Raw genomic sequence first — 16,047 nt, 5'->3', positions numbered from 1 at the left:
TAAATGGAGTATAACCTTTAAAAATTGTGAATCACTATATTGTACACCTGTAGCTTTTATAATATTGTACATCAACTATTCTTAAATTTAAAAAAGATTAGAGGAAAAAGACCCCTGTATTTAATTTCTGAAAGACTCAGGAATTAGATGCATCAGGTATATCTGCAGATATGAGGTAGAACTGGAAATAGGATTGTTTGAGCATATGTATAAGGGGCAATAGACCTGCCCCCAGATCCTCCACCTTATTCTACACAGCCTTATAGTTACCTTATCTTCCACTGACAGAAGATTGAAGTTTGCTCTCTGGAGAGGCTGAAACAGAGAAGTTCTGGATTCTGGAATACCATACACAAATGAGAATGGGGTGAAATACTGTACTCATAAAGGAGATTAAGTAAAAGTCTGGTGGCCAGGCTTATAATCTCTAAACAGAAGACTGGAATTTGTTTTTGCACAAGCTGACTGAAAAGACCTAAGGATACTGGAAGTGAAATGGCTGGCTACTCTCTACAACGAGACCACTGTTCAATAAGCTTCCCCTACTGCACACTGAATGGGCATTCAGCATGTTAGTGCCTCACTGTTAAGTATAAATGGATAATTGAAGATGCTCAAATATTTGAGACCTAGAGAAAAGGAAGGAAAGAGATTTTAAAAAATGATACAGGAATTATAAGAATACTATTTTAAAGATATAATTAATATATTTAAAGAACTGTGTACTATTTTTTAAAAAGTCTATAGATGAAAAAGTAAGAGAACCAGAAAATAAAAATAACCAAAGTAAATTCAGTAGGAAAGTTGGAAGATAAAGTTGAGGCCATTTCCCAGAAAAATAATATGAAAGAATGAGGAAAAAAAAAATAGAGGGCTTCCCTGGTGGCGCAGTGGTTGAGAGTCCGCCTGCCGATGCAGGGGACACGGGTTCGTGCCCCGGTCCGGGAAGATCCCACATGCCGCGGAGCGGCTGGGCCCGTGAGCCATGGCCGCTGAGCCTGCGCCTCCGGAGCCTGTGCTCCACAACGGGAGAGGCCACAGCAGTGGGAGGCCCGCGTACCAGGAAAAAAAAAAAAAAAATAGAAAAGTGAGTGCAGTTCATGTAGGAAGCCTAAAATCCAACTAATAGGTGTTCCAGGAAACGGAAATATGTGGAGAAGAAATTATCAAATAAATAATATTTTAAAATTTCCCAGAGCTGAAATACACACATTTACAGATCAAAAGGATCTTTTGAGTGATCAGCATTATTATGAAATTTCAGAACTAAATTTTAGAAAGATTCACTTCAGTCTGCCTCTTGTGTTTCTCCTGTGAGTCTCCTTTATTCACACAAAACACCACTTCTGGTCACTAAATGTGTGGAGATTTTTCCCTACACCAGGCAGTTCTCTGTGACACCAGCTGGGTATCCTACAATTCAACTCATTTCTGACACTGTGTACCTGGAGGTAGTGTCAGCTCACACAGGTTAAGGGCTTGGTCCCACAAGACTGCTCCTTACCCCACTTTGGATGCCAACTGCAAGAAGTAGGTCCTAGGTTACCCCCAACTTCTGTCCAATTCGGCTACAAGTCAGAATTTCTCACAACCTTCTCCTCAGGTTTGATTAATTTCCTAGGGTGGTTCATAGAACTCAGGGAAACACTTCCTTAAACATTTACCAGTTTATTAAGGAATATGATAAAAGATACAGATGAATAGCCAGATGAAGAGGTACATAGGGTGAGGTCTGGAAGGGTCCAGAGCACAGGAGCTTTTGTCCCTGTGCAGTTTAGGGTATGTCACCCTACTGGAGTGGATGTATTCACAAAGCTGGAAGCTCTCTGAACTTCATGGAGGCTTCATCTAGTAGGCATGATCAATCATTAACTCTGTTTTCAGCCCTTCTCCCTTTGCAAGAGAATGGGGGAGAGGGAGGGCCTGAAAATTCCAAGCTTCTAATCATAGTTTGTTCCTTCTGGTGACCAGCCCTCATGCAGGAGCCCACCTAGAGTTGCCTCATTAGAACAAAAGGCACTCTTGTCACCCAGGAAATTACAAGGGTTTCAGGAGCCCTGTGTCAGGAACTGGGGACAGAGACCAAAATAAATTTCTTTTTACAAATCACAACATCACAATAACATTTGAAATTAGAGCCTGTGTTAAGCAGGGAATAGAGAGAAGGATCAAAACAGATCTTATACAAGATTGGGAGTCAGAATGACATTGGGCCTCTCAGCAGCAACTTCTGGCTCATTGGAAGTTAGAAGACGATGGAACCTTCAAAGTTCTCAGAGAAAATGGCTTTCAATCTAAAACTTTATGCCCAGTCTAACTATTAACCAAGTATAAAGGCATCACATGAAGATATATTCAAACCCTCAAAGTCTAAAAAGTGTGTCACTCATGTCTCCCCTCAGAGGAGGACATGTACTGTATACGAGTGAGTAAACCAAAAAAGAGGAATCCATAGTATCAGGAGACAGGATGGCTGACACAGAGAGAGGTAAAAAGAATTCTGGATTCTTAAGAGATGTCCCAAGATGAAGTTCATTTATTAGGCTAGAAAATAACAAGACCAGAAAGGAGCAGGCAGACAGGAAACTGTGGTATGTAGACATCTTCAAGGAGGAAAAAAAAGAAACCAGTGTTTGTTGTGTTTGAGCACACTGGGAGCAGATTTGTAACACTTATAGGGAGTTTCAAAATGAATTAGTAATCTATATGTAGAAAGTTAAGTGAATGAAAAAAATGAAGCTTGTCATATATGGCCTTTCTTATGTTGAGTTTCTTTCCCTCTATAGTCACTTTGCTGAGTTTTTATCATAAATGGGTGTTGAATTTAGTCAAATGCTTTTTCTGCATTTATTGAGATAATAATATGATTTTTATCCTTCGTCTGGATAATGTGGTGTATTCAATTGATTTGTGGATGTTGAACAGTCCTTACATCCCAACATAGGAGCACCTAAATATATAAAGCAAATATAAACAGACCTAAGGGAAGACATAGAGAGCAATGCAGTACTAGTAGGAGACTTCAGTATCCAACTTTCAACAATGGATAGATCATCCAGACAGAAAATCAATAAGGAAACGTTTGGCTTGAACTGCACTTTAGACTAAATGAACCTAACAGACATATAGAGAACATTCCATCCATCAGCAGCACAATACACATTCTCCTCAAGTGCACATGAAACCTGCTTCAGGATAGATCATATGTTAGGCCATGAAACAAAGTCTTAACAAATTTAAGAAGATTGAATTTATATCAGATAACTTTTGACCAGTGTTATTAAACTAGAAATCAATAACAGGAGGAAAACTGGAAAATTCAAAAATATGTGGAAATTAAACAGTATAATCTTGAACAACCAATGGGTCAAAGAGTCAATTAAAAATTTTGAGACAAGTGAAAAGGAAAAATTTTATACACTTACAATGAACTGTCTGCAAAAGAAATTAAGAAAGCAGTTCCATTTACAATAGCATCGAAAAGAATAAAGTGCTTAGGAATAAGTTAAACAAGGAGGTGAAAGATCTGTACACTGAAAAATATGGAACATTGATGAAAGAAATTGAAGAAGACACAAATGAAAGATAGCTCATGTTCATGGATTGGAAGAATTCCTACTGTTAAAATGTAATGTACAACATGATAAATGTAATCAACACTGCTGTATGTTATATATGAAAGTTGTTAAGAGAGTAAATCCTAAGAGTTCTCATCACAAGGAAAAACTTTTTTTTCTATTTTGTTTATTTTGTATCTATGTGAGATATTGGATGTTCTCTAAACTTGTAATTATTTCATGATGTATGTAAGTCGAATCACTGTGCTGTACACCTTAAACTTATACAGTGCTCTATGTCTTTATATTTCAATAAAACGGGAAGAGAAAACAAAATCTATTATTTGGAAAAGGAAAAAAATATTGTTAAAATGTCCATACTACCCAAAGCAATCTACAGATTCAAAGCAATCTCTATCAAAAGTCCAATGGCATTTTTAACTGATACAGAAAAAATAATCTTAAGATTCATATGGAACCACAGAGGGACCCCAAATAGCTAAAGCAATCTTGAACAAGAAGACCAAAGCTGGAGACATCTCATTTCACTTTCTGATTTCAAATTCTATTACAAAGCTATAGTAATAAAAACAGTATGGTACTGGCATAAAAGACACATAGAGCAGTGGGACAGAATAGAGAGCCCAGAAGTAAACCCATGCACATAGGGTCAACTAATCTTTGGCAAAGGCACCAAGAATACACAATGGAGAAATGACAGTCTCTTCAATAAATGGTGTTGGGAAACTGGATATCTTCATGCAAAAGAATGATATCAGACCCTTATTTTACACCAAACACAAAAATAAACTAAAAATGGATTAAAGACTTAAATGTAAGACCTGAAACTGTATAACTCCTAGAAGAAAACATAGGGAAAAATCTCTTTGACATTGGTCTTGGAAATGATTTTTTTGAATTTGACACCAAAAGCACAGGCAACAAAAGCAAAAATAAACAAATGTGACTATATCAAACTAAGAAGTTTTTGCACAGCAAAGGAAACATCAACAATATAAAATGCAACCTGATCCAATTAAAAAATAGGCAAAGGGCCTGTATAGACATTTTTCTAAAAAGGACATACAAGTGGCCAGCAGGTATATGAATACGTGCTCAGCATCTCTAATCATTAAGGAAATGTAAATCAAAACGACAGTGAAACATCACCTCATTCCTGTTAGGATGACAATTATCAGAGAAGTCAAAAGATAATAAGCATTAGTGAGGATAGAGAGAAAAGGAAACCGTTGTATACTGTTGGTGGGAATGTAAATTGGTACAGCTGTTATGGAAAAGAGTATGGAGGCTCCTCAAAAAAATAAAAATAGAACTACCTTATGATCCAACAATCCCTCTTCCTGGATATTTATCCAAAGGAAATAAAATTACTTTCTTGAAGAGATATATGCACTTCATATTCATTGCAGCATTATTCATGGTAGTCAAGATATGGAAACAACTTAAGTGTCTGTTGACAGATGAATAGGTAAAGAAAATGTGCCCTATTTCTCTGTCTATCTTATGAGGTGGAATATTATTCAGCCTTTAAAAAGAAGGAAATCCTACCATTTGTTACAACACAGATGGATCTGGAGGGTATCACACTAAGTGAAATAAAACAAGCACAGAAAGCAAATACTGCAAAATCTCACTTATAAGTGGAATCTAAAAGAGTCAAACTCATAGAAGCAGAGTAGAATGGTTACCAGGGGCTGAGGTGTGGGGGAAATGGGGAGATGTTGGTCAAAGGTAATAGACTTGCAGTTATAAGATGAATAAATTTGGGAGATCTAATATACAGCATGGTGACTATAGTTTATAATACTGTATTGTATACTTGAAATTTGCTAAGAGAGTAGATTTTAAATGTATGCAACACACAAAAATGCAAAAAAATGCTAACAATCTGAGGTGATGGATATGTTAATTAGCTTGATTGTGGTAATCATTTCACAATGTATATGTATATCAAAGCCTCACATTGTATATCTTAAATATATACAATTCCTATTTATAAAGGTAGGGGGGAAAATGAGGCAATTAACAATTTCAGGGCAAACAGCATTTCCAAGAAAGGAAATATAATCATTGGTTACTACTTGACTTAGGTGGGAACATGTTTTATGTAATCATAATACTCTAAACATCAAATATTGATTTAACTAAAATTGTGAGAAAACTATATGGGGGAAACTATAGTGCATGCAGGAGGGCATGTGTATGTGTTTTTGGTGGTGTAATAATAATAATGATAATGAGTATTTAGAATGTGTCTTGTATTATTTTAAGAACTTCTCTTTCTCTGTCTCTGTCTCTCTCGCTTTCTTAATCAATCCTTACAACAATTCCATGAGGTAGATGTATTATCATTCTCATTTTACAGGTGAAGTAACTGAAGTGCAGAAAGGCTAAGTTAGAAGGCTATCTCCTCATCTTCAACTGTTAAGAAGATTGTTATGTCTTCACCTTTTGTCATGTGACTCGCAGTGCCTTCCTGTGGGAGGAGAGTCCTTCCTTGCCCCACAGGTTTCCAGCTTGGCCAGAGGACTGAGCAGAATGTGAGCTCCCCTACTTTGACCAGCCCTGTGCCTTCTCTCACCTTTCCTACTCAGTGAGCAGTTAGAGTGCTCAAGTTGGGGTTTGGAATTCTTCTGTGGCCTCACTTTCACACTGATCCCACATTTTTAATTACCAAGACTTCTGGATTCTACCTTCTTGTATTTTTTGACTATGCATACGTTTCCTAGGTCATGCTTCTGATGGTCTGGACTGACCTGTTGTCTGCACTCATCTGGTCCACAAACTATTGCCTGCAGCCAGACTCGCTGGAGCACTGCAGGCTTCATGTTTTACATGTTTATTGTCTGTGTCTAAGTCAGCCTTCGTGCAACAGTGGCTGGGTTGAGTACTAGCACACACGTGGTACAGCTCACGAACCCTAAAATACCACATGCCCTTTACAGACAAAGTTTGTCCACTCCTGATCTAGGTTACTGGAGTCACTTTTTTAACTTTCTGTTTTCTCTGCCCCCGTTTCCCCCTCACCCCTCAATAATCACTGAAGCCAGCTTATTGTTATTTTCTTTTTGTTTTAACACAAATCTGACCTTTTCTCATATTTAAAACTGTTCTCTGACTTCCTGTTATCCTTATGATAAATGCACACTCTTAGCATGATTATAGTCTTCAAAATCTGGCTTCTGCTTACCTCTCCAGTTTCTCTCTTTCATACCTTAACCCCTTTTTCACTTTCACTCTGCTTTAGGTCTTCTTGAACTTTAGTTTTTGTCATGCTATCTCTTATTTCGAGGTCTTCTCATATACTTTTCTGGGTTTTTTTTTGTTTGTTTTTTTTTTTGCGGTACGCAGGCCTCTCACTGTTGTGGCCTCTCCCGTTGCGGAGCACAGGCTCCGGACGCGCAGGCTCAGCGGCCATGGCTCACGGGCCTAGCCGCTTCACGGCATGTGGGATCTTCCCGGACTGGGTCACGAACCCGTGTCCCCTGTATCGGCAGGTGGACTCTCAACCACTGCGCCACCAGGGAAGCCCTCATATACTTTTCTTAATTTCCCCTTTTGCTACAGCCCATGTCCTTCTTTGCAAATTCTTATACACCCTTCAGGTCTTGAATCAGGTATTATTTTCCTTTGGAAATCTTTCTTTGACTTCTTAAATCTGAGTTAGGTGTCCTTTACACATATTCCTATAGTGCTGTACTTGCCTTGTAATTGTTGTTTTGTTGTTCATCATCTGCTCTAAATCAGGTGACTTCTCTCTTTGTGCCCGACTACTATACAGTAGTATAGAATCAGTGGCATTCAAATGGACATTTCAGCACACTAAGAGAGAGAGATGTGTTACAGGGTTTCCCTTGTCTTTTATTCCCTTTTAAACATGGAGTCCAACAGTACTGCAGCAGTATTTCCAGTGCTTTAGTCCCTCTACCTAAAAGTAGGAACTACATCAGTCAGGTGGTTCTGAGCTTTGAAGATATTACACAGCTCTGTGGGGAACAAACATTAGAGAGGGCTGAATACAGCCAGTAGCTGGGCTCTGCAGAAAATTTCCAGACCACTGCTCTAGCAACTAGTGCAGGGGTATCCCACTTTTCTCCTACAGTTTTATTGTGGGCTGCTAGGTTGTGGCCCTGGGTTGTGGCCAATAAGGAAATTCACTCACAGCTCCCCGGGTTTATTAATCCCATGGAACCTTTCAGAGGCATGCAATCTTGTTTATCTCAAAACCTCTCCCTACATTGATTAGGAATGCATTTTGTACTGTATGGTGAGAGACAGGATGTGTAGTGGTTTGTAGTGAGAATGAACGAGTTAGAGTCTCTGTGCCTTGTTTTCCTCATCTGTAAAGTGAAGATAATAAAGGTGCCTGTCTCACAGGACAGTTGTGAGGACTAAATGAGTTAAACAAATTAATGTAAGTTTATGTAAAGTGCTTAGAGTAGTGCTGTGCACATTTTGCCTCTTACTATACATACTGTAGAATATGTAGGATCAAGCAGAAGGATCCTAAAACAAAAGCATGGCATGTGTTTTTTATTCTTCCTCAGCACAGACACATATAAAAGTATCTAGCGACTGTCTTATCTGGCTCAAGAACGGTGGTCATAAATTTCTTAATGATTTTTGTCCAAAAAATGGTGAGGGAAGTTCAGGGGGTGTTTTCCTGAGGAACCTCAAACATTTGGCTTTACTGTCTGTTTTCCCTTCTGTGTGTGCACACTCTGAAGATAGAGCCGTGCTTTGACTTCCTTAGTGCTCTGTGCTTAGCTCAAGTAGCTTATCTGGCATACGGAAGAAACGTATTGCATATTTGTTGCCTAAGTGAATGAATGAATGTGTTTCTATTGCTGAGGGAGGTTTTCCTACTTTGGTGTTTACCTTTAGATAATGCTAATTCTGATTCTATAACATTGTAGGTGAAAAGTCTAGAAAGCAAAGAAAGTAGAAAAATTAATGTGGCTTTAAAGTTAAGGCACTTTAAGCTTCTTTAGTTAGAATAGTACTGCTGCAAATGTCCACAAGGCCTATGCCTGTTAGAATATAATACAGTGATATCTTTACTTTTAAAATTTTCATTTCTGATTTCAAATGTAGTACAAGATCATTGTTATTTCCATGAATATTATGCATATTTCAAAAATTAGTGCACATATTTTTTCCAAAGGGTTATTTTTGCCCCTGAAATGTCTAATTATCAAAATTTGATTCCTTCTTAGATTTAATTTTATTACATTTAGAGTTTTAAAACTTTTTTTTTGTTTTTGTTAAAATCTACAGTTTGTAGTTAATTGGATAGAAACATAGGGTTCACTTTAAAGAAATTGTTTGGCTGCATCTTTTAGTTAAACAGAACCAAAGATCAATATTGGCTCAATATCTAGACTAGAGAAATAGCAAATTACTCTAACGTTTAATTTTTACAATAATTTTAATGGTTAAATATCTAATTTTAAAAACTTGATCAGGAACTAGCATGTACAAGTGTTGATTGAGCATGAAATTAAAATTCACCTTTTAAAACAGTTATACTTATTAATCATAATGAAACAAAACTGTTAGGCAAACCAGGATTTTTAAACACAAAAGATAATTCACAAATTTGCTTTTGAGTCATAATATACAGCAAGGTTATCATGACTTTCAAATCCCGAGTTTTTCCTGTAAAACCATTGTCTATGTGTTAATAAAATAAAACATATTCAGTGAATATGAGTTACCAGGTTTCCCCCATTATCCAAAAGTAGAGTGTTCCTATGAAACTTTTCGTAAGCCGAAATGGCAATTGTGAAGAAGCAATTACCATAGGACACATCTTGCTAACAGATGCACAAAATACATCGAAATGCAGATGCTCACAGACACCTTTCAAAGCTGTGGGGGCTTGATGCTGAGATGCTGAGTGTGTTCCTGGGGAAGGAGCCTGGTGGTGCTGCTCTCCCTGCTCGGGTGTGTGCTGTCTCTGTCAGAGCTCCCTGAGATCACTGAACGCTGTTTATGCTCTTCATCTTTGTTTGGAAAAGTAAAAATCCTCTTTGGATTTTTTTCGGTTAGCGAAGACAGATACTAATGTAGGTCTTTTGTAAAAGCGAAATGGTGTAAAGCAAACTTTTGAAAAGTGGGGGACTTCTACTCACACCCACCCACCCCAGAATGATAAGAGTACAGCTTGAGGAATTTTCACAAACTGAACATAACCATGTGATAAACACTCAGATCAAGAAATAGAACATTAGGAGTAACACAGAAGCTCCCCATCACATGCTCTTCCAGTCACTGCTACCAACAGAGGTAACCTGTATCCTTACTACTATAGCAGCACCATAGGTTAAGTTTTGCCTATTTTGAGGCTTACATAAATGAAATTATACAATACATACACTTTTGAGTCTAATTTCTTTTGTTCAATGTTACGTTTCTTTTGTTCAATATTATGTATGTGAGATCCAGTCATGTTGTTGCATAATTGCAGTTTATTCACTGTAGCACCACAATTATTATCCATTCTACTACCGCTGGGCAATTTCTGGTTGTTGTTGATGGGTGGTTTCCAATTTGGGGCTTTTATAAATAATTCCTCTAGGAACATTTTGTACACATTATTTAGTGAAATTTATATATCTTTCTCTTGGGTATATACCTTGAAATAAAATGTCCATCAGGTTTTAACTCCTCATTCTAATATATAAGTGGACAGCCAATGATTACTAGATATTTGAAGAAATCTTCCAGGATGAAAGAGAAGAGAAAGGAATGAACCCAAAGAATCAAAATGAAAAATGTAATAGAAGAATTTGAAGAAATTTCTAGAAAGCAGAACAGAAAGACAAAAGAGGTAGAAAATAGGAGAGAAAAGTCAAAAGTCTTAAAAGGGAAGAAATTTAAATATAAATTATGAGAAAACTTCCCTAAAACTGAAAGACATGTATTTCTATATGGAAGGGATTCTCAGCACAATAGATGATAAAAGACTCATAATCAAGGCATATAATTATGTGATAAAACAAAATACATGTTTTATCATAAATGTCACTTCTGTCAAAAAAAAAGGCACATCATTCTGAACACCATGAATAAAGTGAGGATTAAGAGGAAGGAAACAATTCACATTCAAAGGATCAGGAATCAGAATGGCATTGGAGTTTGCAACAGCTACATTGGAAGCTAGAAAACCATGGAACAGTGTCTCAATTCCTGAGGGAAAATTATTAACAACTTAGAATTCTGCATCTAGGGTAACTTTTAATCAAGTATAAGGGTAGAATGAAATCATTTTCAGACATGCAAGGATTGAAAACACTGTCTTCTGTGACCCCTTTCTCAGGAAACTACGGAAGGAATGTGCTCCCAGAAGATACGGATACAGCAAATAAGGACTTACCACAGAGAGGGGGGAAGGGGATTGTCAGGATGAGAGTGAGCAGTTCTGGGATTACAGCCATGCAACAGGCCCAGAGAGCAGCTAGTCCAATTCCAGCAGCAAGATAGAAAGAGGGTCCTGGGAAGGGGGTTTCCAGGAATTTTTTTTCTTTAAGGAAAAAAAAAGGACTTTGATTAATTTTCTGGCATTTGAGTATTTGGAAACTGATAAATATTTTCACTGACCTCATAGACTAAAAGGAAGCATATAAAAGGAAGCATATAAATAGAGTGAACAAGGAATGATATTTCATAGTGATCATACTCTACTGATTATTATTATATTATTATTGTCACAAATTAATTGACTATATTGTGAGGATATATGTTTTTGGGGTGGAAGTGAGGAGGTGAGAATTAGTACTGTAAGAAAGCTAAATTCTCATATACTATATTAGGAGTTCATAGGTGATTTTTTTTTTTTTTTTTAAAGATGATGTTGGGGGTAGGAGTTTATTAATTAATTTATTTTTGCCGTGCTGAGTCTTCATTTCTGTGCGAGGACTTTCTCTAGTTGCGGCGAGCGGGGACCCCTCTTCATTGTGGTGCGCGGTCCTCTCACTGTCGCGGCCTCTCTTGTTGCGGAGCACAGGCTCCAGACGCGCAGGCTCAGTAGCTGTGGCTCACGGGCCTAGTTGCTCGTGGCATGTGGGATCCTCCCAGACTAGGGCTCGAACCCGTGTCCCCTGCATTAGCAGGCAGATTCTCAAACACTGTGCCACCAGGGAAGCCCCATAGGTGATTTTTAAAATCAATAAATTGAAAAATAGCAGAATAAACATATTATTTAGACCTATGTAAGTAAATATCAAGAGAAACAGCTAAAAAAAGATGAAAGCATTTGTTTTTAATGAATGAAATTGGGAGGAGAGGTAAGGTGGCTCAGGGGACTACCTGTTTTTCACTTACTGACCTTTTGGTACTGTTTGATTATTTTTAAAGGTGATAAAAGTGTGTGCATGCATTACTTGATAAAACTAAAAACTAAAACAAATATTAATGACAGGTTCCTTTAAGGAGCATTAGGATTAAAGTGTACTCAGTGAAAGGGAGTCAGGTGTAGAGAAAAAGAAAGGTAAATTTAGCTTTTGTTTTAAAAGGGCTTTTAAAATGCTGTTTATTTCTGGTTTTTGTTTTGTTTTATTCTAGGGCTTCAAAAACAAACCAAAAAAGATGGGTCACATAAAGGCAGACTTGATTGATGTTGACTTAATCAGAGGTGAGTTCTAAAGTTGGCTTGTTTCTTAGGTATATCATTATGTTATTTCATAGTGGTACTAAAGATTCTTTTTGGATATCTTCCCTATATGATGGTATACTTTAATTTCCCAAAGTAGTGTTCTTCCTGCATCATTCAGGCTTTAGCATTTTTTCCCCTTTGCTTTATACTGTGTGGCTATGTAAATTATGTGGTTTCCATGAGGGTGAAAGAGATGAACTTGGAGACTTGCTGCTGTGTAATGAAGAAAAATATATGTATACCGTTCAAACAAGCCTGACTTATTTTGAGCTCCTGTCCTAGTGATTGAGACAAGAAGTTAGTATATATAATGAACATCGAAGAGGATTCTTTTTCACTGAACAGGTTATGTGCTGATTTTTGCTCTCACCTGTTTTTAATATAGTGTTACAAGTGGGCATTAGTCTAGTGTACATAAATGTTTGATGTTTTGTTTTATTGTATATTTAAAGGCTCAACATTTGCCAAAGCCAAACCTGAAATTCCGTGGACATCTCTGACTCGGAAGGGGCTTGTTCGAGTTGTATTTTTTCCCTTTTTCAGCAATTGGTGGATTCAGGTTACCTCTTTAAGAATCTTTGTTTGGCTGCTACTGCTTTACCTCATGCAAGGTAATTGGAGGAGTTGGGATAAACTATGACAGTTTCTTTTTGCCGCTGTTGCTATCAGATCATGCAGACCTTACTGTTCTTACATTTACCCTTTCATTTGATGGTTTCACGTACAAAGAAACGAAGGGACATACACCATTTGGAGATCATCTCAAATTTATTTGCTCAGAGAGAGCAAACATGATTGTCTAACTCTTCTCTCTTGAATTTCTTTCTGCCTGTCTCACTGGCCAGGCCTTTTCAAACTTTTCCTGTGTCTGACCTTTGAATATTGGATTACCTCTAGGTTGGATCGGGATTCTCTTCTCTTCCCTAGGTACTCTCATCAAGCCTTGTACCTTTAAATATAATTGATATACTGGTGATTCTCAAATTTATATTTTCAGGCCAGATCTCTCTGCTGAGCTTCAGGCTTGTAAATACAACTTCCTTTGGACATTTCCATATGGAGATTTCATAGGTATCTTGAACTTAATCATATCCAAAATGGAACTCCTGATTTTTTTTTTTACAATCTTTTCTTTTATACGGTCTTATTCCCCTTTAGGTTTTATCCCATTTCATTAAATGATGCCATCAGCTACCCAGTTTTCAAGCGAAAAATTGTCTTCCTGTTCTACTCTACCATCAACCCTCATATTCCATCTGTCACCAAGTCTGTAAGTTTGACCTCCAGAATATGTCCTGGCTACTTATCCCAGTCTCTGCTGCCACCTTCATAGTCCACAGCACCACCATCCCTTCACCTAGATCACTGGAATAGCATCTACTCAGAGCTTTCTTTCTGCCCATCACTCTTTTCACAGCAATTAGAGAAATCTTTTGAAATGGAAACCCTATCATGTCATTTTCCTGCTTTTTTAAGTCGCTTTAGTGACTTCTCATTGCCCTTGGAATAGAAACCCAAACTCCTCACCGGGGCCTCCAGTGCCCTACATTATCTGTCCCCTGCTAACCTGTCAGATGCCATGTCTTACCACTCTCCTCCTTGCTTACTCTAGGCATAAGGCCTTTTTCTATTCCTCACCCAGGGCTTTTCTTTCCGTTTGAAACAATCGTAAGGCTTTTCATGTGGCTATCTTTTCTGTCATCTTTAGGATCTGTGCTCAGATGTAACTTTCACAGAAAGGCCATCCCTGTCTATAACTTTCTAAGTAGTTGAACCACCCCTCAGTCACTGTCACAGAAGTCTGTGTTAATTTCTGTGTTACACGTCACTACCTGATGTTTTTTCTCTTTTCACTATGTGCAGGGGCCCAGTGTATGCTCTTTAATATACTCCATTGCCTACCAGGAACACTTTCTGAAAGAGGGCAGCGTAGATATGGTTATACCTGAGCAAACAGACATGACTTAGAACAAAGAGTAGGTGAAAGGTGAAGGTTGGGTTAGGGTGAAAGGATTTGGGGTGATTTTTGTTTTCTTTTATCTGTGTCAGTTTTTTTGAATTGTTTTCATAACTGTCATTTAGTTGCTGCATAATATTACATCATGTGGACACACCATCATTTCAAACTATCATTTTAATGTCTGTATGAGTCTATCATAAGGATTTAACGTAAACACTTTTTAATAACTGCTTTATAGTCCATTATATAAAAGTACCATAATTTACATAACTCTTCCCATGTAATGAGCATTAAGTTGTTTCTAGTTCTTTCTTAATAATACCATCATGAACAAAATTTTTCAAATTTTGTATTATTTCTTTGGAATTTATTCTCTGGAATAGAATTAACAGATCAAAGAATGTAAACGTTTTAAGGCTTTTAGTGCATATAGTGAAATTGCTGGTGACATAATTCTTTTGGAAAGTAGTGGATTCTGTTTTACCACAATCTTAGCATTATCATAATTTTAAAAATTGTTACCTAATTTGATATACGAAAATTAGTACTTTACTTGTTTAATGTGCATTTCTTTGGTCACTTGTAAGGGTGAAGTTAAATATTTTTCCACATGTTTGTTATTAAAGAATTTCTTACTGAGATAAATTATATATATTAAATTTTCGTATACACCATGGTCTATTTCCGGACTATATATTCTGCACCATCAGTTTGTCTGGTTATTCTCATATCTGTGTCACATTTCTTTAATTACTGTAGCTATTTAATGTGTAGTTATGTTGAGCAGGACAAGTATTCCTCTATTATTCTGTGGTTTTCAACATTTTCTCTTAGGTGTTCTTACTTGCTTATTCTTTGCAAAATAATTTAGAATTATTTTATCATGATCAAAGACCAAAAAAAAAAAATTGGAATTTGGATTGGAACTCCGTTCTCACCACTCCCCACTACAAAATATAGATATAGATATATTTGGAGGGAATGGGGAGAAAATTGATATATCTTTCCTTTTTAATTAATTAATTTATTTTATTTATTTATTTTTGGCTGCACTGGGTCTTTGCTGCGCACGGGCTTTCTCTAGTTGCGGTGAGCGGGAGCTACCCTTTGTTGTGGTGTGCGGGCTTCTCATTGCGGTGGCTTCTCTTGTTGTGGAGCAGGGGCTCTAGGCGCACGGGCTGCAGTAGTTGTAGCATGCGGGCTCAGTAGTTGTGGCTTGCGGGCTCTAGAGCGCAGACTCAGTAGTTATGGTGCACGGGCTTAGTTGCTCTGCGGCATGTGGGATCTTCCTGGACCAGGGCTCGAACCTGTGTCCTCTGCATTGGCAGGAGGATTCTTAACGACTGCACCACCAGGGAAGCCTGATATATCTCTCCTTTTAATCAAGTCTTCTGTTATATCTTTCTGTAAAGCTTTGTAGGAATTTTTTTTTCTTATAAGGCCTGCATAGATCTTGTTAAACTCAATATTTTTTTCATTGTGGTAAAATATACATGAAATTTACCATCTTAACTATTTTTAAGTGTACAGTTCAATGACATTAAGTACATTCACATTGTTAGGTAGCCATCACCACCATCTATCTCCAGAACTTTTTTCATTTTTCCAAACTGAAACTCTGTACCCATAAATCAATAACTCTCCAATTACTCCTACCCCCAGCCAACCACTCTTCTACTCTCTGTCTCTATGAATTTGACCACTCTGAGTACCTCATATAAGTGGAATCATACAGTGTTTGTCCTTATTTCACTTAGCATAATGTCTTCAAGCTTCATCCATTTGTAGCATGTGTCAGACCTTCCTTCCTGTTTGAGGATGAATAATAATCAACTGTATGTATATACCATATT

General features: G+C 37.3%; 1 protein-coding gene across 7 annotated transcripts in view; it reads left to right on the top strand.

Annotated features, from left to right (window-relative positions):
- PHTF1 (putative homeodomain transcription factor 1) overlaps positions 1 to 16,047 on the top strand; it is a gene marked incomplete at its 3' end in the record, with an annotated part of 61,723 nt that overhangs the window by 10,365 nt on the left and 35,311 nt on the right. For 3 of the 7 annotated variants that reach the window (XM_079944280.1, XM_079944279.1, XM_079944282.1), the window contains exons 4-5: positions 12,144 to 12,213; positions 12,687 to 12,845. In XM_079944280.1, coding sequence (XP_079800406.1) covers positions 12,144 to 12,213; positions 12,687 to 12,845 — 229 coding nt within the window. Of the gene's footprint in view, positions 1 to 5,943; positions 6,119 to 12,143; positions 12,214 to 12,686; positions 12,846 to 13,418; positions 13,505 to 13,930; positions 14,211 to 16,047 lie in introns of those variants that run through there. The other 4 variants (XM_079944281.1, XM_079944285.1, XM_079944283.1 and 1 more) reach the window with 4 other exon arrangements.

This window comes from Stenella coeruleoalba (assembly GCF_951394435.1).
Source record: "Stenella coeruleoalba genome assembly, chromosome: 1".
In the NCBI taxonomy this organism is placed as follows: Eukaryota; Metazoa; Chordata; class Mammalia; order Artiodactyla; family Delphinidae; genus Stenella; species Stenella coeruleoalba.
This window is presented reverse-complemented; position numbering and strand designations above follow the sequence as displayed.